This window comes from Balaenoptera ricei, chromosome 19, assembly GCF_028023285.1.
Source record: "Balaenoptera ricei isolate mBalRic1 chromosome 19, mBalRic1.hap2, whole genome shotgun sequence".
In the NCBI taxonomy this organism is placed as follows: domain Eukaryota; kingdom Metazoa; phylum Chordata; class Mammalia; order Artiodactyla; family Balaenopteridae; genus Balaenoptera; species Balaenoptera ricei.
The window spans coordinates 49,549,947-49,572,127 of record NC_082657.1 but is presented as its reverse complement, the minus strand read 5'-3'; the positions used below and the strand labels follow the sequence as shown (position 1 = coordinate 49,572,127).

Below are 22,181 nucleotides of genomic sequence, written 5' to 3'. Positions count from 1 at the left end.
CTGTATGACCCCACTTATATGACATTCAGGAATAGGCAAAACAAAGATGGTAGGGCTTCCCACTGGTGGCGCAGTGGTTAAGAATCTGCCTGCCAATGCAGAGGTCACGGGTTTGAGCCCTGGTCCAGGAAAATCCCACATGCCACAGAGCAACTAAGCCTGTGTGCCACAACTACTGAGCCTGCACTCTAGAGCTTGCAAGCCACAACTACTGAGCCCATGAGCCACAACTACTGAAGCCCGTGTGCCTAGAGCCCGTGCTCCACAACAAGAGAAGTCACCGCAATGAGAAACCCGTGCACTGCAATGAAGAGTAGCCCCCACTCACTGCAACTAAAGAAAGCCTGTGCACAGCAATGAAGACCCAAAAATAAAATAAATAAATTTATTTTAAAAAAAAAAAGATGGTAAACAAGTTATGGGGTGGGGGTTGAAATGTTCTATATGGTACTTTGGTGATGGATACTTGCCACTATGCATTAATCTAAACCCATGGGTTTTTACAACCCAACAAGTAAATCATAATCTAATTTATTTAGGATATGGGAGTGTCACAGGATGGAATACAGAATGTGACAAAGAATCTAACTGATTTAGAAATGTACGAAAAAAACTCACTGTTGGTAGGGCAAAAGGTGCTGACTTAAGTAACTATGGAAATAAATGGACTCTGTAGAGTAAAGGCAAAATGTACCATACATAAATACTGGACTCTATAAGTTCTTTCCCATGGTGGTAATAGCTAACAATAGTAAAACTACTATACCTGTAATCTGGAAGGGAGCAAGCAATGAATTCAATGTAGGACAGAGGTGGTAGGTGGGCATCTTACATTTGGAATCGGAAGTTACAGATAAGCAAAGGCAGAAGGTTACAATAACCATGCAATAATGGATAGATTATATTTCCTCAATTTTAAAAACTTTTGTGCATCAAAAGATGATATCCAGAAAGTGAAAACACAGCCAGCAGAAAGGAAGAAAATATTTGTACATTGTATTATAACAGACAAGAATCTGTTCTTCAGAATATATCAAGAACGTTTACAAAACATCAACAAAAAGACAACACAAAGTTTAAAATGGAAAATGACTTGAATAGACCTGTCTCCAGACAAGAAAAGCAAATAATCAACAAGCACGTGAAAAGCTGTAAAACATCAGTTGTTGTGATGGAAATGCAAAGTAATACCATAATTCAGTACTCCTTCACACATACTAAAATGGTTATAATCAAAAAACAGAAATTAACCAATGTTAACACTGTAGAGAAAGTGAAACCCAACATTACTTGTGGAAATGGAAAATGGTGCAGCTTATGTGTACAATAGTTTGGCATTTCCAATAAAAGATAAAAATACAATTATCATATGGTACAACAACTCCACTCCTATAGACCCCAAAAAATTGAAAACAGGTATTCAAAATGTTGGAGAGGATGTGGAGAAAAGGGAACCCTCCTACACTGTTGGTGGGAATGTAAGTTGGTGCAGCCACTATGGAGAACAGTATGGAGGTTCCTCAGAAAACTAAAAATAGAACTACCATATGATCCAGCAAGCCCATTCCTGGGCATATATCCACATAAAACTCTAATCCAAAAAGATACATGCACCCCTATGTTCACAGCAGCACTATTCACAACAGCCAAGACATGGAAACAACCTTAATGTCCATCGACAGATGAATGGATAAAGAAGATGGGATACATATATACGATGGAATACCACTCAGCCATAAAAAAGAATGAAATAATGCCATTTACAGCAACATGGATGCAACTAGAGATTATCATACTAAGTGAAGTAAGTCAGAAAGACAAATACCATATGATATCACTTATATGTGGAATCTAAAATATGACACAAATGAACCTATCTATGAAACAGACTCACAGACATGGAGAACAGACTTGTGGTTGCCAAGGGGGAGAGGGGTGGAGGAAGGATGGATTGGGAGGTTGGGGTGAGCAGATGTAAGCTATTATATATGGAATGGATAAACAACAAGGTCCTACTGTATAGCACAGAGAACTATATTCAGTATCCTATGATAAACCATAATGGAAAAGAATATTTAAAATATATATATATATATATGTATAACTGAATCACTGCTGTATAGCAGAAATTAACACATTGTAAATCAACTATACTTCAATAAAAAATAAAAACAGGTGTGCAAACAAAAACTTGTACACAAATATTCATAGCAGTGCAGTTCACAATAGCCAAAAGGCAGAAACAAGTAAAATGTCCTTCAAAGGGTGAATGGATAAATAAAATGGGTAAATCCATAAACTAACCTATACCATATAAAGGAACAAAGTAAAATGGTGGTGCCACTGTGGAAAACAATATGGTAGTTCCTCAAAAACTTAGACAATTAATATATGATCTGTCAATTCTACTTCAATGTATATACTCAAAATATTTGAAAGCAGAGACTGAAACAGATATTTGTACAACCATATTCATAGCAGCATTATTCATAATAGCCAAAAGGTGGCAGAAACCCAAGTACCCATCAACAGATGAATGAGTTAACAAAATATGGTATGAACGAATAAACACAATGGGACATGATTCAGCCTTTAAAACTAAAGTAATTCTCATACATGCCACAACATGGATGAACCTTGAAGTCACCATGCTGAGTGAAATAAGTCAGTCCAGAGAAGTCAAATTCAGAGACAAAAAGAATGTGGTTTCCAGGGGCTGAGGGCTGTGAGTGAATGGATACAGAGTTTCACTTGAGAAAAATTTTTAAAGTTCTGGACATGGATGGTGAGGATATTTGTACAACAGTATGAAGGCAGCTAATGCCACAGAACTGTACACTTAAAATGTTTAAATGGTAAATGTCATGTCATGTATTTTTAATAACAGTGGGGAAAAATGAATTAAGTACTGATAAGTGTTACAACATGGCTGAACACTGAAAACATCCATACAGAAAAGGTCACCCTGATCACATACTTGTCTTGTGTGCCTTAAATCCATTAAGGTTATAAGAATAAGGGAAAATCTAAGTAATCATTCCAAAAAAAAAGAAAACTGGATCAGAATGGAAAAAGATACTTTCAAACATTTGGACAGCTGGTGAAAGTTAAAGTGGGCTTGTGGATTAAATTATAATGTGGGTACCATATAATTTCTTGATTTGGGGGTTATGTGCTGGTTCTCAGGGAGAGTATCCCTGTTTTGGGTAAAACATAGTGGAGTATTTTGTGTGAAGTGGCAAATGTGAATACTTTTTACCTTTGTGGAAAATTTTCTGTATGTGTGAAATTACTAGAAAGTAAATTACTTTTCAAAACAACCCTGTCAATACCATGCCGAAAAAACAGAACACATTGAACTTCATTATAAATGCCAGGACTTACCCAGATCCAGTTCAATGAAAGTTGTGATGTTAATTGGCCTTGTAGGAGTCCACATGTTATTAAGAGACACCGTAAGATTACATTAGGAGCCACCATGTCTTGGGTGTTATGGATGACCTGGGATACAGCAGAAACAGTGGGATTTTAGAATTACAGTTTTCCACATCACTCCACAAAAAAAAACTGTTGGAATAAAATTTAGTGAAGTTGCAGACTATAAAATCAATGTACAAAAATCAGTTAAGTTTCTATGCATTAATAATGAACCACTAGAAAGAAACAGTAAGAAAATCCCATTTATAATTTCATCAGAAAGAACAAAATACCTAGGAATAAATTAACCAAGGACATGAGAGACCTGTACTCAGAAAACTATAAAGCACTGACTTAAAAACTGGAAGAAGACACAAATAAATAGAAAAATATTCTGTGCTCATGGATTGGAAGAATTACTATTACTAAAATGTCCATTCTACCCAAAGCCATCTACAGATTCAATGCAATCTTGATTAAATTTCCAATGGTGTTTTTCATAAAACTAGAAATAATAATATTTGTATGGCACCACAAAGGACGCTGAATGGCCAAAGGGATTCTGAGAAAAAAGAAAACAGTTGGAGGCATCTCCCCCTCTGACTTCAAACTGTATCACAGAACTAAGGTAACCAAAACAGTGTGGAACTGTCACAAACACAGACACATGGAATAAAGGAACAGAATAGAGAGCCCAGCAATAAACCCACATGCGTGTGGTTAGTTAATTCATGACAATAGGGGCAAGAACATACAACAGGGAAAGGACAGTCCCCTGAAAACTGGACACTACCCTCCAAGTAATTAATTAGAAAACACATGGAATGAAATGAATATAGACACAAACTTTACAACTTATACCCAAACTCACCCAAAACTGTCCACAAACTTAAATTACAAAACTATAAAAATTCTAGAAGAAAACGGAAAAAAAATCTACATGACCTTGTGTGTGGAGATGACTTAACACACACCACCAAAAGCCTATCAACAACAAAAATAAGTTAATAATGTAGATTTTATAAAATTAGAAAAAACACAAATTGAGAGAAAAATATTTGCCAAGCACATAGCTAATAAAGGATTTATAATCAAATTTTCCCAAGAACCCTAGAACAAAAAACCTCATTAAAAATGGGCAAAGAGGGGCTTCCCTGGTGGCGCAGTGGTTGAGAATCTGCCTGCCAATGCAGGGTACACGGGTTCGAGCCCTGGTCCGGGAAGATCCCACACGCTGTGGAGCAACTAGGCCCATGAGCCACAACTACTGAGCCTGTGCGTCTGAAGCCTGTGCTCCACAACAAGAGAGGCTGCGATAGTGAGAGGCCCGCACACCACGATGAAGGGTGGCCCCTGCTTGCCGCCAACTAGAGAAAGCCCTTGCACAGAAACGAAGACCCAACACAGCCAAAAATAAATAAATATTTTTAAAAAATGGGCAAAGATTGGAACAGACTCCTGGCCAAAGAAGATATACAGAGTGTAAAGAGGCATACAAGAATATACTCAACATCATATACCATTAGGGAAATACAAATTAAAACAACAATGAGCTAGCACTGCACACCTATTAGAACTGCTAACTCCAAAAAATGACAATATCAACTGGGGGAAGAACAACAGGAACTTTCCTTCTCTGCTGGTGGAGTACAGGTACAATCACTCTGGAAGACAGTTTGGCAGTTTTTTCCAAAACTAAAAAAGTCTTAGCATAGCATAGAAAAATCAGACCTCTAGTATTTAGACAATTGCTTTGAAAAACTGTGTTCAAACAAAAACTACCATAAAATTATACACAAGTTCTAGTCATAATGGCTAAAAGCTTAAAGATATTAGGATGTTCTCCTGTAGATGAATGCATAAGATTATTGGGGCACCTACATATCAAGGGTAAGAGCATATGGACCCCCAAATATGCCTGTTTGACAGAATTATTTTAGGCTGATTTTTTTAAAACTGCGAACATGAAACAACATAAACCCATCAGAAGTTGCTTTTTATGAGGTCATTACAGGGTGGGATCTGAACCAAGAACAAAGAAGGGTAGAGGAAAAATTTTTCCTCTCCTATATATGCAATGGAATACAATTTAGCAATAGAAAGAAACGAACCACAAGCCCAAGCAAAGACAAATATGACTCTACATATATATTGCTAAGTGTGTCAACCAAAAAAAAATAACATAATGCAGGAGACAACAAACAGGAAAAGAATTTATTTGGGGTCTTAAGAATTGCTGTTTGGGAGACACAGATTCAGGTAACCCTAAAAGTGTTCCTGGTGAAAGGTTCTTGCCTCGTCCCAAGCAGAATTCAGAGATGAGACAGGGAAGTCAAGAAAGTAAAGTGAGGATTTATTTCAGCTATAGTACGCTCTTGGGGAGAGCGGGCAGGCTCAGGTGAGTAGCTGCCCTGAGTTTTTTCGGCAAGCCGGTTACATGGGGTTTAATATTCATTGGGGAGGGAGGATTTGGGGGTCATATTCCCTGATTTTCACCCCAGTGCCACCTTCCCCGGGGGAGGAGGAATTTTTGTCCTTATTTAGACTTGATCAGAAGTGTCATGGCTTCTATGCATGATGGGTACTTCTTATCTGCAAGGCTAATTTTATTGTAATGAGAGCATAATGAGCAAAAGGTTACATTCGGACACCAGATTCCCGCCTTTTCCACCTTTCTTTGCCTCCAGGACACTTATCCCAAAATGTATGGTTTCCTGCCAGTTTGGAGGTTCCAAGAATCCCACCCCACCCCCGCCTTTTACAAGACGCATGGTTTCCTGCCATCTGGCCCATGCCCCCCTTTCTCTGCTCACATCTAGCTACCTTCCTGCTTTAACAAAAGAATTTCTGGGGAAGAGAAAGAGGGGCTTTTAAAAACAAAAAAGCAGTGAGGTTGATAAAAGTTGCCTGGCAATAAAGGCAACTGACCCTGTTGGAAGTCTGAATATATTTGTCCTTAAAGAATCGCCAGTTGTTAGAGGTAAAATAAGTTGATAGATTTTCATGAATTATTTTAGTGTAGGAGTCCAATAAGTATATAGACTGTCAGGATTTTCTGGTAGATGTTCTGGATGATTTCAACAGGTGAAAAACACCCCATGTAATATGGAAAATACAAGCAGACCAATTAACCATCTTCTGACCCTTTCTCCCTGCTAGTTCTCCTCTCCGTGTTCTGGGATTTCCCTCTCCTGGGACACAGAGAAAACAGGGACAGAGTTGTTTGGCAGCTCCCCTTAAATCTGACCCCACCCAGTGTCTTCATCTTCCCCAGACATGCCCCGCCCAATGAGGACACCATGCCTGAGGGAGTCTCACGATGATCCTGATGTGGGCTTCCCTGGTGGCGCAGTGGTTATGAATCTGCCTGCCAGTGCAGGAGACATGGGTTACAGCCCTGGTCCGGGAAGATCCCACATGCTGTGGAGCAACTAAGCCCATGTGCCACCACTACTGAGCCTGTGCTCTAGAGCCTGCAAGCCACAACTACTGAAGCCCGAGTGCCACAACTACTGAAGCCCGCATGCCTAGAGCCTGTGCTCCGCAACAAGAGAAGCCATTGCAATAAGTTCACGCACTGCAACGAAGATTAGCCCTCACCACAACTAAAGAAAGCCCACGTGTAACAATGAAGACCCAACGCAGCCAAAAGTAAATAAATAAAATTTTAAAAATGATCCTGATGTGTCAGGACTTATTTGATTATAAGGGACTAGACACGCTTACTCAAGTAAAATAAATATTTTAAATGATAGAAATTAATCCTTACAAGAGACAAGTCGAAGACTGGGTTCAGAGGTGTCAGGTTCAAGGGTTCACATGCTTGTAGTGTGACCTGGTCCCTCTCCGACCATCAGCCTGCTGAGTGCCTTGTGGTCCCATTCACAGGCACAGTTTCTCTCATTGCATCCAGCAACTCCAAGATGACACAAGCTCAAAGTCCATACTGCGAATGGTTTCTCCTTCAGTAGGCTTCCTTGAAAACTCATGGCTTGGAATGCCTTTGGCCTGGCTTGGATAACATTCTCATCCTTGCACTGATCACAGCAATCAGAGGATGGAAAATGGGATCGGCCAGGTGGGTGGAATGTGGGGTCAGCCCTCTGAAACTATCTGGACTGGAAGCAGGTAAGATGTAGCTCCCAAAGGAAAGCTGAGGTGCTGCACTTGGACATGAGGACAGATGCTGGCTCGGTGAAAGCAGCAGATTCCCTATCACTGACCACCCACTGCACAGCACATAATCTGAAGCACAAGGTAGAAAGGGATTCACTTAGGGTCAGGGGCTGCAGCCACCCATCTAATGTTCTTGCTATCCTTTCACGACAGCAAGAAGTTTTTCCATTTGCTGAAAAGCAAGGTTGATGATGATGATAAACTCAAGGCTCCTGCCTTGGGCATCGGGTCCTTGCATCTCAGAGACTGGCCCAGAATAGCTCATGTGCCCTAGGAAGGCACACAGACCTCACTCTTGTTCCTGGGAGGTGGTAGCCCAGGATTCATGCCTGCCCCCTGGCCACATTAATCAACCACTCCCAAAGAACAAACATTGCTCATTTTTCCAGTCTCCTCTCTCCATGACAAAGAGCAGACACCAAATGCTAAGGGTGATAGAAAATTCTTGTTCAGTGAAGTACTGGTAGGTTCGAGGATTATTCAATACCATGGAATTCATAATTGGCAGGCTTTCCAAAGTCCACATGGGTGCATGTGGCTCTCCAATACCATTCAGCCACTGTGAAACTGCCCATTAGGAGGCCCAGCTGCTTAACGAATATGAATGATTAAGATCTTAATGAGTAGGAATGTCAAAAGTTTGTTAACTGGAAGGCGAAAGGATTGCCAGGCCACAGTCTGCCGTCTGGTTGTTGTGCCAGGGCCACACTCACCATTTACAAGGTTATTAACTCTTGCCAAGTCTGGGATTCTAACTGGACTATCTTGGGTTATCTACTGACATCTGAACCAACAGCTGTAGCTTGAGGGAAGGAATCTGCAGCTGAGCTGGGCCTGTGTCACAAATTCTACCCCTGCGTGGAAGACGGAATCCAAAAGGAAATTTAGTGTACTATTACCAGTAAAAGGGGGTAAAAAATTCTGGGAGGCCAAAACATCCAACATCCAGCACTGGCTTCTCTCCAGGGTGGACATGATCTAGCTGGGAAGAAGTCCTAAAGGTTTTTTCATACTTGACACATTCACAGGGTTTCTCTCTAGTATGGACTCTTCGATGCTGAAGCAGATTTCTTTTCCTAGTAAAGACTATTCCACACTCATCACAGACATAGGAAGTCTTCTGAATATGTATTCTTAGATGCCTTTTTAATTGATCCTGAGCACTAAAGGCCTTTCCACAATCTACACAGTCAAAGGGTTTCACCTCACTGTGGACTCGCTGGTGCCGAGTTAGTTTTGTATGAAAACTGAAGGCTTGCCCACATATTTTACAAGAATAAGGCTTTTCCCCTGTGTGAATACGCTGATGCTGACTAAGATAAGAAGGCCGTCCGAAGCTTTTGCCACACTCATTACACTCATAAGGTTTCTCTCCAGTGTGGATTTTCTGATGTCGCAGCAGTGGTGAATTACCAACAAAAGCTTTTCCACACTCATTACACTCATAGGGTTTCTCCCCAGTGTGAATTCTCTGGTGTATAACAAACTCAGAACTACTGGTGAAACCATTTCCACACTCCTTGCAGAGATAGGGTCTGTCCCCACTGTGGATTCTCTGATGCCTGATCAGATTTGCGTTATCATTAAAGGCTCTCCCACACTCTTCACACTGATAGGGTTTCTCTCCAGTGTGGATTCTTTGATGTCGAATTAATGAAGAATTGCCATTAAAGGCTTTTCCACACTCATTACACTCAAAGGGTTTCTCCCCAGTGTGGATTCTCTGGTGTCTAACATAGTAACAAAAATAGCTGAAGCATTTCCCACATTCCTCACATCTGAAGGCCTTCCTATCATAGTGGATTCTTGGACCCTTTCCTCTAATATTTTTCACTGTGGGGATTTCCTGGTGCTTCTCCAGTTCACATGATTTTAGGAAGCTGTTTCTCTTAAGAACATTCTTCTGTGGCCCATGTGACATCATCATGTCTCTTTCTTCAGAAACTCCCCATGTTGGTGTCAACTCATTGTCAATGTTGGTCCCGGCATCTGACATAACAAATAGAAAACAAAAATGCCACCTGAGGATTATACTAGAAAACAAAAGAACATTGAAAGTTATTGTCATCCCCCCTTATCTGCAGTTTCCCTTTCTGTAGTTTCTGTTTCCTTGTCAACCATGGTCTGAAAATATTAAATGGAAAGTTCCAGAAATAACAATTCTTAAGTTTTAAATTGTGCACTGTTCTGAGTAGAATGATGAAAACTAGAGCCATCCCACTCTGATCAGATGTAAATCATCCCTCTGTATATGCTACCTGCCTATTACTAAGTAGCTGATTCAGTTATCAGATTGACCATTGCAGTACTGCAGTGCTTGTGTTCAAATAACCCTTATTTTACTTCATAATGGCCCCAAAGTGCAAGAGGAGTGATACTGGCAATTTAGATATTCTCTTACTGTGCCTAATTTATAAATTAAACTTTATCATAGGTATGTATGTATAGAAAAAGACATGGTATATACACAGTCGGTCCTCTGTATCCATGAATGAAGAACCCGCAGTTACAGGAGGCCTACTGTACTATGCCATTTTATGTATGAGACTTGAGCATCTGCAGATTTTGGTATCCACAGGGGTCCTGGAGCCAATTCCCCCACAGATACCCAGGGACAACTACATAGGGTTCGGTATTATCTGCAGTTTCAGGCACCCACTGGGGGTCTTAGAATGTATGCCCCACAGATAAGGGGGGACTACTGGATACAGATTTTAGAGATTACTAAAACTCCCAACATCAGCCTGCTATTGAGACAAGACTAATAAAATGAAAGTGCCAAATACTCAAAGGCAGAGAACAGTTGAGATGGAAAGTTGTTTATATATTTCAGATACTAGTCTCTGTCAGATATTATATTAAGCCAGAAATTGCAGTGGATCTTCTATTCCCTTCCTCCAGTCAGACTACCTTCCTTTTTTTCCCATCTGCAACCCATTCTTATCTGTTGAACTCAAACAAATGGCCCTGCCACTGAAGGAGCATCACCTGAGCTTCTAAACTGAAATTACTCTGACCTCTCCTCCTGCTATGCTTCACAGCCCACTGCCTATATATCAACAACAGCACTTGACACATTTTTTGCAGCTCTAAACATCTGTCTCCATAACTTGTATCCTCCAGAGCTTCTAAAACAAAGCTTGGCACATGGCAAGTGCTCAAAAACTGCTCCTGAATAAATCTATCCCATCCAAGGAAGGAGGGCCTCTGAGACAGGCAATGATGAAACTCAGAAAGGAGCAATGGACACAAAAATTAACTCAAAATGGATTAAAGACTTGAACATAAGTAAAACCTGAAACCATAAAACTCCTAGAAGAAAACATAGGCAGTGACCTCCTGACATAGGTCTAGGAGATGATTTTTTGAACCTGACAGCAAAAGCAACAAAAGCAAAAATAAACAAGTGGGACTACATTTAACTAAAAAGCTTCTGCACAGCAAAGGAAACCAACAAAATGAAAAGGCAACCTATGAACAGGAGAAAATATGTGCAAACCATATATCTGATAGGGGTTAATATCCAAAATATATAAAGAAGTCATACAACTCAATAGCAAAAAAATCCCAAACAATTCAATTAAAAAATAAGAAGATCTGAACAGACATTTTTCCATAGACAGATGGCCAACAGGCACGTGAAAAGATGCTCAACATCACTAATCATAGGGAAATGCAAATCAAAACCACAATGAGATATCACCTCACACTGATTAGAATGGCTATTATCAAAAAGACAAGAAATAAGGTGTTGGTAAGGATGTGGAGAAAAGGGAACCCTTGTGCAATGTTGATGGACATGTAAATTGGTACACCCACCATGGAAAACAGTATGGTGGTTCCTCAAAAAATTAAAAAGAGAACTACCATGTGATCCAGGAATTCCAAAGAAAATGAAAACACTTGGTATTTAACCAAAGAATATGAAAACACTAACTAGAAAAGATATATGCACCCCTATGTGCATTGCAGCATTATTTATAATAGCCAAGATACTGAAGAAAGCTTAAGTGTCCACTGATGGCTGAATGGATAAAGAAAATGTGATTGATACATACACACACACACACACAGAAGAATGTTAATTCAGCCATAAAAAAAGAAGGAAATCTTGCGATTTGTGACAACATTGATGGACCTCGAGAGCATTATGCTAAGTGAAATAAGTCAGACAAATAAACACAAATACAGTATAATCTCACTTATATCTAAAATCTAAAAAAAAGAAACCACACACACAAAAACAAATAAACCAAGCTCCCAGTTGAGAACAGGCTGGTGGTTGCTAGAGGCAGGGGTAGGGAGTGAGAGAAATAGGTGAAGGTACAAACTTCCAGTTATAAAATAAGTCATGGGAATGTAATGTACAGCATGGTGACTAGAGTTAACAATACTGTACTGCATATTTGACTGAGAGTAAATCAAAAGTTCTCATTGGAAGAAAAAAAAATTTTGTAATTATGAAAGGGAACGGTTGTTAACTAGACTTCTTGTGGTGATCATTAATGCAATGTATGCAAATATCAAATCATTATTTGTATACCTGAAACTAATTTGTTATATGTCAATTATACTTCAATAAAAAACATTTTTTTAATTAAAAAAGAAGAAAGGAGCAATAGATTCGAGAATTATGAGATGTGTTAATTGGAAATATGTTAGAAAGAATTAAGATTGGTGGAAATGGTTTCATATTTTACCTATTTTGAGAAATCATCTGTTTTATTTAAATCCTTCCCAGCATGGTCCATTTTAAAATATACTGCTCTGTAAAGCTCTGTAGCTGCTGTTCCTAAACCTGCCTCACTTACTTTTACAGATGTCTTTGGTCCCCTGTGCAGGGCGATCATCCCGTGTCTCCAGGCCCCAAGGCAAATCCCCTCTCTCCAGAAGTGAGACCAACGCAGGTTTGGGAACTGGGTATCCTGAAAAGGGGTAGAAAATGGCACCTTTCAGTCGTGTTTCTGCTGTGTCGAAAGAAGGAAAAGCTCAGGAGTCTCAGTGAGAATAAAACAGATCCACAGGATAGGGCTCAGGACTGGGGAAAGCCAAGGCTTTTGCTCAAGTGGAAACTGAGCATTTGTGACCTCTTCCTAAAACAACACGTAAGAGTACGTAAGTTAGTGATCCTGCAGGACATATGCAAACACAGGGAAGGGGTCATACCCTTCCCTAGACTATGGGGAGACAGCAACAAGCTGAGAACTTATCTGGCAACGGATGCTACTTATTCCTTACTGTGCAGAGCCCCTGAGAGGACAGACCATACTCTTACCAGGCGACAGCAATTCCCTATATTGAGACCAAACTGACCCGAGACTTGTCCCTACCCAGCAAGCTCTCAAGTGGGTCATTTGGTCTCAGTCCCAGAACCATCAGTGAAGGATACAAGAGATGACTCCTCCCTTTCCACACCACACCTCCGGCTGATAAGGAGGAAAAAAGGAAGGAAATGGGAAAGCATAGATCTGAGTCCCAGGAGAAAAGTGGCCTTACCCAGAGACGTCAAGTTCCCATAAATCTCCAGCATCACACTTCTGTACAGGGCCCTCTGTGCAGGAGAAAGGCCAGCCCATTCTGTCTGGGTGAAGTATACAGCCACGTCCTCAAAGGTCACCACCTCCTAAAACAAGAGGTTCCTGCTGCCCCAGAGCCAATTCTCTGGCTCAGGGCCAGAGTGTGGGGTACAGGGGACAGTATGAGGGAGGGGTCTTATTAAGGATGAGTAATGAGAAAACATGAAAGAACTGAGTGTTAAATGACTATTGCTACAACCAAAAATCTGGAACTTCTCTCACTACCAGAAGAGTTTCCATTTGGACACAAAATTTAAGTGTCATAAAACACAACACATTTTGAAAACCCTGGAAAGTCTCCCATTAATTAATATTCCTAGAGCAAAATCTCTTTGATTTTATAAAACTTTGTCTTTTATTGTTGCACCTACAAGGAAACAATTAGTTTCAGTCTCTCCAGACACCACTCAGAGGTGGCATCTCAGGACTGACCTGTTCCCCCTTCACTGTCCCAAGTGCCCAGTCAATCCATCTTTTCCCCACACGTGCTCATTCTACCCTAAACCTCAAGTCCACATGACAGGAACAGAGTCACATTTTGCCCTGATGACTGGTCTCATCCAACCCTCTTCTGTTGCTTGAAGAAGGGGTTGTACAGCTTGTGCTCAAGAATGTCCAGTAGAGAGAGCTCAGTGCTGCCGGGGGCAGTCTATTCTGCTTCCTGATGCGTTTTCCTGGGAGAAGATGCTTCTGGAATCAAATTGCTGCTGGGTAGTTCTTTTAGCTGCTTTTCTTTATACCTCCAAGACAATCTGTAATTGTTTCTGCCAACTAAGGCTCATGCTTTTTTAATAGTCACCCTTTCCCTTCCCTGATGGTCCCAACTCTACCTTCCCAGAGAGCTCAGGATCTGGTTTATAAAACTCTTATTCATTCCCCAGACTTTGGTATCAAACCTGGTTACCTGAATGTGCAGTGAATATCCTGCCACCTTCCAACCTCAACTGATTCTGCAGATCTCCCCAGCACTGCCTCAGACTCCCTGGGGGACCTAACACATCTGACCCATCTAACACCAAACGCATCCCCCCTTCCTGCCCCCTGCCAAACTGACTTTATTTTCAATTCACATAACTAACTGACACAGTGAGTGACAGTGTTGTTTCTCAGTTAACTGCGAATTTCATCCCAGTCTCCTAAGTTAGAAAATTGAAATTCATACTAGACTAACTTGCCCTAGTCTTTACTCATTTCCGATAAATAGTCAGTAATCAAATCCTGCCAATTTTATTGTCTAAATGTTTCTGGAATCTGACTCCTCTTCACTATGGTACAATCAGTACAGTAGTACGGGCTGGGGATACTTAACTCCAATTCCAGGCCTGTCCTGTTCTGAATCCATCCTCAGCCAGCCATACAATCAACAACTTAAAATGACAAACTGACTCAGTCAACTGAATGACTTCCTTGAATGAGTCACCACTAACTACAACAGTGGTTCTCCAAGTGTGGTTCCCCAGAGCAGCAGCAGGATCACCTAGGAACTTGTTGCAAAGGCAAATTCACAGGCCCCATCCGAAAGCAATTTGTGCTTCCATAAGTCCTCCAGGTGATTCTGACGCACACTGAAGTCTGAGAACCCTGGACTACAGGATAAAATCCGAGCTCAGGAAACCAAGCTCTATCAGGTAACAGTTGGTGATGGGAAAGCACAAGACTGTAGACAGAGAAACTAGCTGGGAAACCCTGCAAACAAAATCCCAGAAAAGGAATGACAAACCCTGAATGAGGGCAATATAAAAGATGGGACAAGTGGGAGAGATAGTAGGCAGAAGCAATGAGACTTGGTAACTCTCTGAAAGTGGTATCAAGGGGGAAGAGAGTCAACAATTACTCAGCAACCTAAAAACTGAGTGGTCAGGATTGCGACACGGTGATACCAATAACTCACTAACAACTTACAGAAGATCAGAAGAGGACGGGAGCAACAAGAAAGACAATGTCTTTGTGAGATAGTAGGCAGAAGGACCTGCCAGACACCAGAAATCCAGGATTGGGACTTAGGATATAGTTCATAGATGCTAAGTTACTGGATAAATAAGTCCCAGGAAGAAGGAAATGGTTAAGGAACACCCAGCAACTCATCAGTCTCAAAAAGTGAAATCAACTCAAGAAATCAATTTCCCTGTCCCACAAATGTAAGGTACTTAATGTTCACCTCACAGATGAAGTTAAGGTGCAAAGAGGTTAAGTGACTGGCTCAAGGCCACAAAGCCACTGAGGCTTTATGTGATCCCTCACTTCAGGTGTTCTGTCCTAGTGCAGATTTTTCCTATTATAGCCCCCTGCCTTGATTAGCCAACAGCACTGACCTCAAGGAAAATATATTTTCCCTGATTCTGAAGCCAACTTCTTTAATAAATGGGACAAGCCCACCTTTTCTTGTCTTCTTCCTGCCATTGCTCTGCCCCTACTTCCCAAGAACCTTGTGACCTCGCTAATCTCGATTACTCTCACTGTGTAATCAATACCTACAGCACCAGCCTGAGTCCTTCATTCTCACAGGTCCCTCTGTAGGAGGAACCAGTGAACCTGGGAACCATCTAGCTCAACAGAGATCCTCAGAGTGCAGGAGCCTAGGCTTCTGCTGCCCAGGACACTCTCTCCAGCCATCACTTGCTGGGCTTCTGGCTGTTCAATCCCTCATCATCAGCTTTCCCTGGCACCCAGTCCTACTGAAGAGAATCAACAAGGGTTTTCCTACTGCTTTGGTTCTAAGACTTTTGCCAGAATCATCTCTCTCATCCCCCATTTCCTTCAAATCAGATCTCTCCAAGGCTGACGTGAGGGAATCACAGCTCACCTGGTGCCAGGCTCTCAGGGGCATGACAGCCATCACCTGGGCTTCCTCTCAATGAAGGGCAGGAGCTGAGGGAAGAAGCAAAGAGAAACACGAGTGAGCCCGACCCAGACAAAGGCTCTCCTTTAAAACAACAAACTTGCCAGTAACAGTAGCAATCATTTACTAAATGCCACTGGGTAACTGGTGTATGAATATTTCCTCTTTTAATCCACACTATGCCATGAAGTTTGAATTCTGAAGAAACTGAGAATTTGAAAAGTAAGTAACTTGCCCTCAGCACCATAGGCTGTACTCACCAACATCATGCAATGCTGCCTGTCCTAAGACATGAGTACAGGGGAACATGAATACACAAAGAGCAAAACAAGCAAAAGACACCAGAAAACTCAAAGCAAACCCTAACAAGAGGAAATCCAGACCTTCATTTTTAAAAATAAAATTTTACTGAGAAACATAAAAGGTAAAAAAAAATAGAAATATGTTTTTGGAGGAAAAATACATATTCTCTCATTCAATCTCCACAATAATCCTTTGAACCTTTTCTTTTTTCCAAATAAGAAAACAAGTCTAAGACAATAATTTTCTCTACTAAGGTCAGTCACCCAGTGGAAACCAAGCTCTATCCACCTAGTGGATGGATGAACTTGGATCCCAAACCAGGTAAGCCAGATTCTAGAGGCCAAGCTTTTAATAACTACATCAAAGTGCTTCCAATAGTAATCCCAACAGGATTTTTTTTTTTTTTTAGAACTTGATAAAGTGATTCTAAGATTAATATGGAAAAATAGGTAAAAGTAGCCCCCAAAAAATCAGAAAAAGAATCTTAGAGTAGGGTTTCCTTTTCTTGGATCTTGGGGCAGGCATCTTTTTTGATCATCACCCCACTCTACACCCAGTGATAACCAGAAACAAATTAGCAAAGGACCCTGAAGAGGCCACACAACATGCCAAAAGGTCTGAGTTATTACTTTAATTATATCATCCCCTACAGACACTTTGCATTCTTGTTAATCAGTCATATTCTACCAAAAAGCCAGCATCTTCCGAAACTCATTGCATGCTGCAATTTCCTGCTAGCCTCATCTTGTGCCACCCTCCTGCTTTCTATTAGTTTAGCCACACTGGTCTTTCAGTTTTTCTACTGTGCTAATTCAGGATCTTTGTACCTACTGTTCCTCTGCATGAACCACTCTTCTCCAACCTTAGAACCTTTGGAACTGACAGTCTCTGTGTGCAATACTCTCCAGCAGCCTGACCTCTCTTCATCTAGGTAACTGCCTGCTCACCCTTCAGATCACCGCCTGTCTCCACAGATCAGGTCGGGGGCCCTGGGTTACACACTCCACTAGCACTGTATTCCCTTTCCTGTATACCACCTCTCCCAGTTTGAGATAATACACTGATGTATGTTTTCTTCATCCCACAAACATTTATCACATATTTATTTCATTCCAGGCCAAGCGTGAGACACAGGAGATAACAGTGGAGAGAGAAAGGTTTGATCTGTTCCATCATGGTGCTTAGACTAAAGAAATCAAAGATTCTCAGTTAGCTTTAAGACCACAATCGTGATTAGTGCCAGGGAGAATTTATCCTAGATGGGGAGGCTTAAGAATAGGAATTAACTAGGCTGAAAGAAAAATCTTTCCGAAAGTAACAGCATGTGCAAAAGACAGGTTCTCGAAATGAAAGTCCAAGAAGACTGTAGCATAGCCAAGGGAAGTGTGCTGAACACGAGGGTGAAGAAGTTGCAAGAGGCCAAGTCCCGCATGGCCTCTGCACGTCAAGGACTTCATCTTCAACCTAAAAGCAAAAGACCGCAACTACAGGGTTCGGAGCAGGTGGAGTGAAACGATCGCACTGGATTAATGGGGGGCTTTCCATTAAACTGAAAGCTCCCTGGGGGAGGGGCCCACGGCCGTCTCATTCGCAGCTACATCCTGGGAACCTACAAGAGCAACTGGCATTTCGCTGCTCAGTAAGTAGCTGTTGGCCCAGGGAACAGGGGAGGCTGCGGCTGTGTTGGGTCAAAGGGCGCCTCCTTTCCATACCCAGCCTCCATTTCCTAAGGCGGCCGCAGCGGGCTGGGGAAAAGGCGCCAGGGCGGGCTGGACTGCCCGGCCGGCGCCCTCGCTCCCCGGATCCGGTGGCGCCGCCCGACTCCCTCCACCTCGGCATCAGGGACTAAGGCGACACCCTCCTCCAGGGGAGTGAAGAGCGAGACCCCAACACCTTTGCTGCGGCCGCAAACCCACAACACTCACCTCGAGAAAGGCGCAATGTACGGCGTGACCGGAAGTGCGTCACTACGTCGGCTGCGGCGCCCAAGCTTCACGAGCTTCCTCTCTAGGAAGCCAGAACGCACCTCTCTGTGGACTCTGGCTTTGCTCCCCCTGGCGTACGTTTTTAACCGCGGACCTAGAATAGAAAAAGCTTATCCTTGTTTAAGCTAACCTCTAGCTGAAACTTAGCATTTCCTTCAATTATATGTTGGCAAAAACCACAGTAGTATCAGCAGTGCCTTGCGACTTTGTCAGCAATAGAAATCATAGATGTTTTTATATCACATTGCAATTGATGAAGTTATAGTGGAACTTAAGTATCATGCATGGTCACTTTTGCCTTGGCTGACAAAAAAAGTAAAGTTAACGTAATGTTTTGTTGCAGTACCTATACTGACTACATTTGATGTGATTATCTCCTTGCTGCTGAAAACATACTTAATGGTGAGAGAACGCCTTCCCTGTAAGGTTGGCAACAAGGCAGGTATGTCATCTCTTCCCACTACTATTCAACATCCTCCTGGGAGTCCTAGCAAGTGCAAGAAGGCCAGAAAAAGAAATAAAAGGCATAGAGATTGGAAATAAAGAAATAAAACTGTTACTATTTGCAGAGGACATGATTGTCTACACACAAAAAATCCCAAAGAATCTACAGAACTTCTAGAACTAACAGTGAGTTTAGCAAGGTTGAAACAGGAGGGAAGGGGGCAGGGCACAACCTTTAAAGGAATGACAGCCGTTGAGGATCCGACATAAACTGGTTAGAACCAACTAGGTCCGGACTTACCTGACCGGCCAGTGGTTGAGACTCTATGCCCCCATTGCAGGGGGCATGGGTTCGACCCCTGGTGGGGGAGCTAAGATTCCGCATGCCTCAAAGAGTGGGAAGGAAAAAAAAAAAAAAAACCAACTAGGTCCAAGATAGCAGAAGATTCAACTTCCAGTAAACCTTGCGTCTCATTATACGCTCATTGTAACACACTGGCATATGCTAATGACACACCCGCAGGTGCCATGACAGTTCCAAGGCTAACCCTAAAAGGCCAAAAAGTGGGCGGTGGCCCAACTCCTGGAAATCCCCACCCCCTTCTCCAAGATAGTTGAAATAATACTCCCAATCATTAGCCTATGAAATTACCCAGCCCATAAAAACTAACCACCCCATATTTCAGGGCGTCTCGCCTGCTGAGATGGCCCATACTCTCTCTGTGGAGTGTGTATTTCTCTCAATAAATCTACTTCGCCTCTCGCTGAATTCCTTCCACGCAGAGACATAAAGCACCTAAACTTCAGTAGGTCCTGAGACAAGGTGTGTGATTTTTATTAAAAGACAGTGGGTCAAGTCCCAAACTCAGTTGTGTGGCTTCAAGGTCACAGAGTTAAAGGTGCAAAAAAGATCAATTGTTGGAAACCAAAATTTCCAGCAACCTTAATAAATTTTTAAAAACAGTACCATTTATAACAGCATAAAAAACATGAAATACTTAATGCTTAACAAAATATGTACAAGATATGCATGCTGAAACTATAAAATAATGACAAAAGAGATGAATGTATACCTAATAAATTGAGATACTGTGTTCATTGATTGAAAAACTCAATATTATTAAGATGTCAGTTATCCCCCAAATTGCTCTATATATTCAAAGCAAGCCAATCAAAATCCCAGCAAGACCTTTGTAGAAATCAATAAGCTGATTCAATTGCATGTCAATCATTTAACAGAGCTGAAAAAAAGCAGTGGAGAAAGGAGGGATTTTTCAATAAATTATGCTGGAACATTTGGATATCCCAATAGAAAAATAAAATTCTTACTTCACACCATCACTAAAATAAATTCCAGGTGGACAAAAAATCTAATTGCAACAAATCTACATCTTTGATGAGAAAGTATGGGCAGTATGATTTCTACAGATGTGTTAATCCTGTCTGCCCACACATCTGATGCCTGAACCCTGTAATGGATACCTCAACATGGGGCTGCTCAAGCTACAGTCCAGCATCCCCGGCAGATGGACGTGGTGCCTTCAGAGGCATCTCGCATGGCCTCCCTGTACATGTTTGTACCCACTTGCCACCAACCTTGCCATAATGCCCAGTGGCACTGATTACCTCTTCATGTCCTGTGTTGTCTCCTATGACTGCCCCTCCTGCCCTTCTGCAAGCCAAGGAAAAAGGCCTCAGGAGAAATCAAACCTGCTAACACCTTGATTTTGAACTTCCAGCCCCCAGAATTGTGAGAAAATAAATTTCCGTTGTTTAAGCCTCACAGTCTGTGGTATTTGTTATGGCAGTACATGCAAACTACTTTAGACATATAAAGTTAAGACATCTTGGCAGTGTCAGAGGCTGCTAGTTGCCTGTACAAACATCTATTTGTCCCTCTTATTTAGTAACAGAAAAATGCATCAGGGGTTGGCACCTTGTCTCTCACCCAAGGACATTTCTTGCCATCCTTGTAAGTCTGTGGGTCTCCCAGGACTAAGTTCTGCACAGTGAAGTGGAAGTGTTCTCAGTACTTACAGGATATTTCCTTGAAAGGAAGTTGACATGCTCTTCTTCTTTTCCTCCATCCTGCATCCTGGAATGGCTGGAGCTCTAGCTGTTGCTTTAGACTATGAGGATATTGCCCCATCTGATGGATGGCAGTGCGGTGAACTGGAAGGAGGCAGGATTCCCGCTGCCAGTGTGCAGCTGCCTATCTCCAGATCTCTTTTATTTTTTTACATATATTTTTTAATTAATTAATTAATTAATTAATTAATTTTTTGGCTGCCTTGGGTCTTCATTGCTGCGCGCCGGCTTTCTCTAGTTGAGGCGAGGGGGGCTACTCTTCATTGCGGTGCCCGGGCTTCTTATTGCGGTGGCTTCTCTTGTTGCAGAGCACAGGCTCTAGGCGCGTGGGCTTCAGTAGTTGTGGCACGTGGGCTCAGTAGGTGTGGTGCATGGGCTTAGTTGCTGCGGCGTGTGGGATCTTCCCAGAGCAGGGCTCGAATCCGTGTCCCCTGCATTGGCAGGCAGATTTCCAACCACTGCGCCACCAGGGAAGTCCCCAGATCTCTTTTAAAAAAAGGAAAAATCAACTCCAGTCTTATTTTAAGCTCTATTATTTTGGATTTTCAATTATGTGCGCTTGAACCTAACCAAGCCTGATCCAAAGACAGTAAGTCAGTTAGAGGGGGACTCCAGCAGTGGTACCTAGGTCACATATCATGGATAATCTGCTAGATACTCAAGTTCAGGAAGATGGAGCTACTCCGGTACGTTAGAGATAAAAGACACATTGGGGGTCCAGCTCAGGCACCTACTATGAAGGTACTACTTTCAAATAGTTGTAGCAACAAAAATGCCAGTGCCACGCAGCCACTAAGCCTTACTGGGGAATCTAGGAACCAGGTCCTCTGCCTCCTAGAGCTGTATTTTCAACTTCTGCACATGCTACCTCCCTGACAACAGCCGTTTTGAGACTGTCAAACACACAATGAGCCACTCTGTACTAGATATGCCTCACTGTTTTATCTCAACCCATTCACCGCCCTCTTTTCTCCAAAGCCAATATACAGCCTCCCTTTGCCTTGACCTGATCCCCAGTGTCTTCCATTCACAAAGAGCATACCAAAGTCACCTCAAATGTGTCTTTTCTGTCACTGAATTACATTTGTTACAGATCTTGCATCCAGCCTTTAGGGCATCACTCTGTGACAGTTAGAGCATGGGCTCTGAAGCCAGACTGCCTGGGTTTGAATCTCTGCTCTTCCATTTACTAGCTGTATCTTTGGGCAACCTACTTAACCTCTCTGTTCCTCACTTTCCTAATTGAAACAAGATAACAGTACTTCAAAGGCTGTTGGGAGTTAGTAAGTTACCGCATTGTGGAGCACCTAGCAGAGATAAGTGCCACAAAATGTTACTGGTTATTAGCATTTA

General features: G+C 42.0%; 1 protein-coding gene across 13 annotated transcripts in view; it reads right to left on the bottom strand.

Annotated features, from left to right (window-relative positions):
- The window catches only part of ZNF19 (zinc finger protein 19), a 127,134-nt gene that overhangs the window by 10,974 nt on the left and 93,979 nt on the right, over window positions 1-22,181 (bottom strand). For 11 of the 13 annotated variants that reach the window (XM_059904007.1, XM_059904006.1, XM_059904008.1 and 8 more), the window contains 6 exons: window positions 20,778-21,314; window positions 18,237-18,405; window positions 15,973-16,037; window positions 12,405-12,518; window positions 7,187-9,582; window positions 3,385-3,501 (listed from right to left, as the gene is read on the bottom strand). In XM_059904007.1, the coding sequence (XP_059759990.1) occupies window positions 8,489-9,582; window positions 12,405-12,518; window positions 15,973-16,037; window positions 18,237-18,405; window positions 20,778-20,889 (1,554 nt within the window). In that variant the 5' untranslated portion in view covers window positions 20,890-21,314 and the 3' untranslated portion in view covers window positions 3,385-3,501; window positions 7,187-8,488. Of the gene's footprint in view, window positions 1-3,384; window positions 3,502-7,186; window positions 9,583-12,404; window positions 12,519-13,089; window positions 13,217-15,972; window positions 16,038-18,236; window positions 18,406-20,777; window positions 21,315-22,181 lie in introns of those variants that run through there. The other 2 variants (XM_059904016.1, XM_059904017.1) reach the window with 2 other exon arrangements.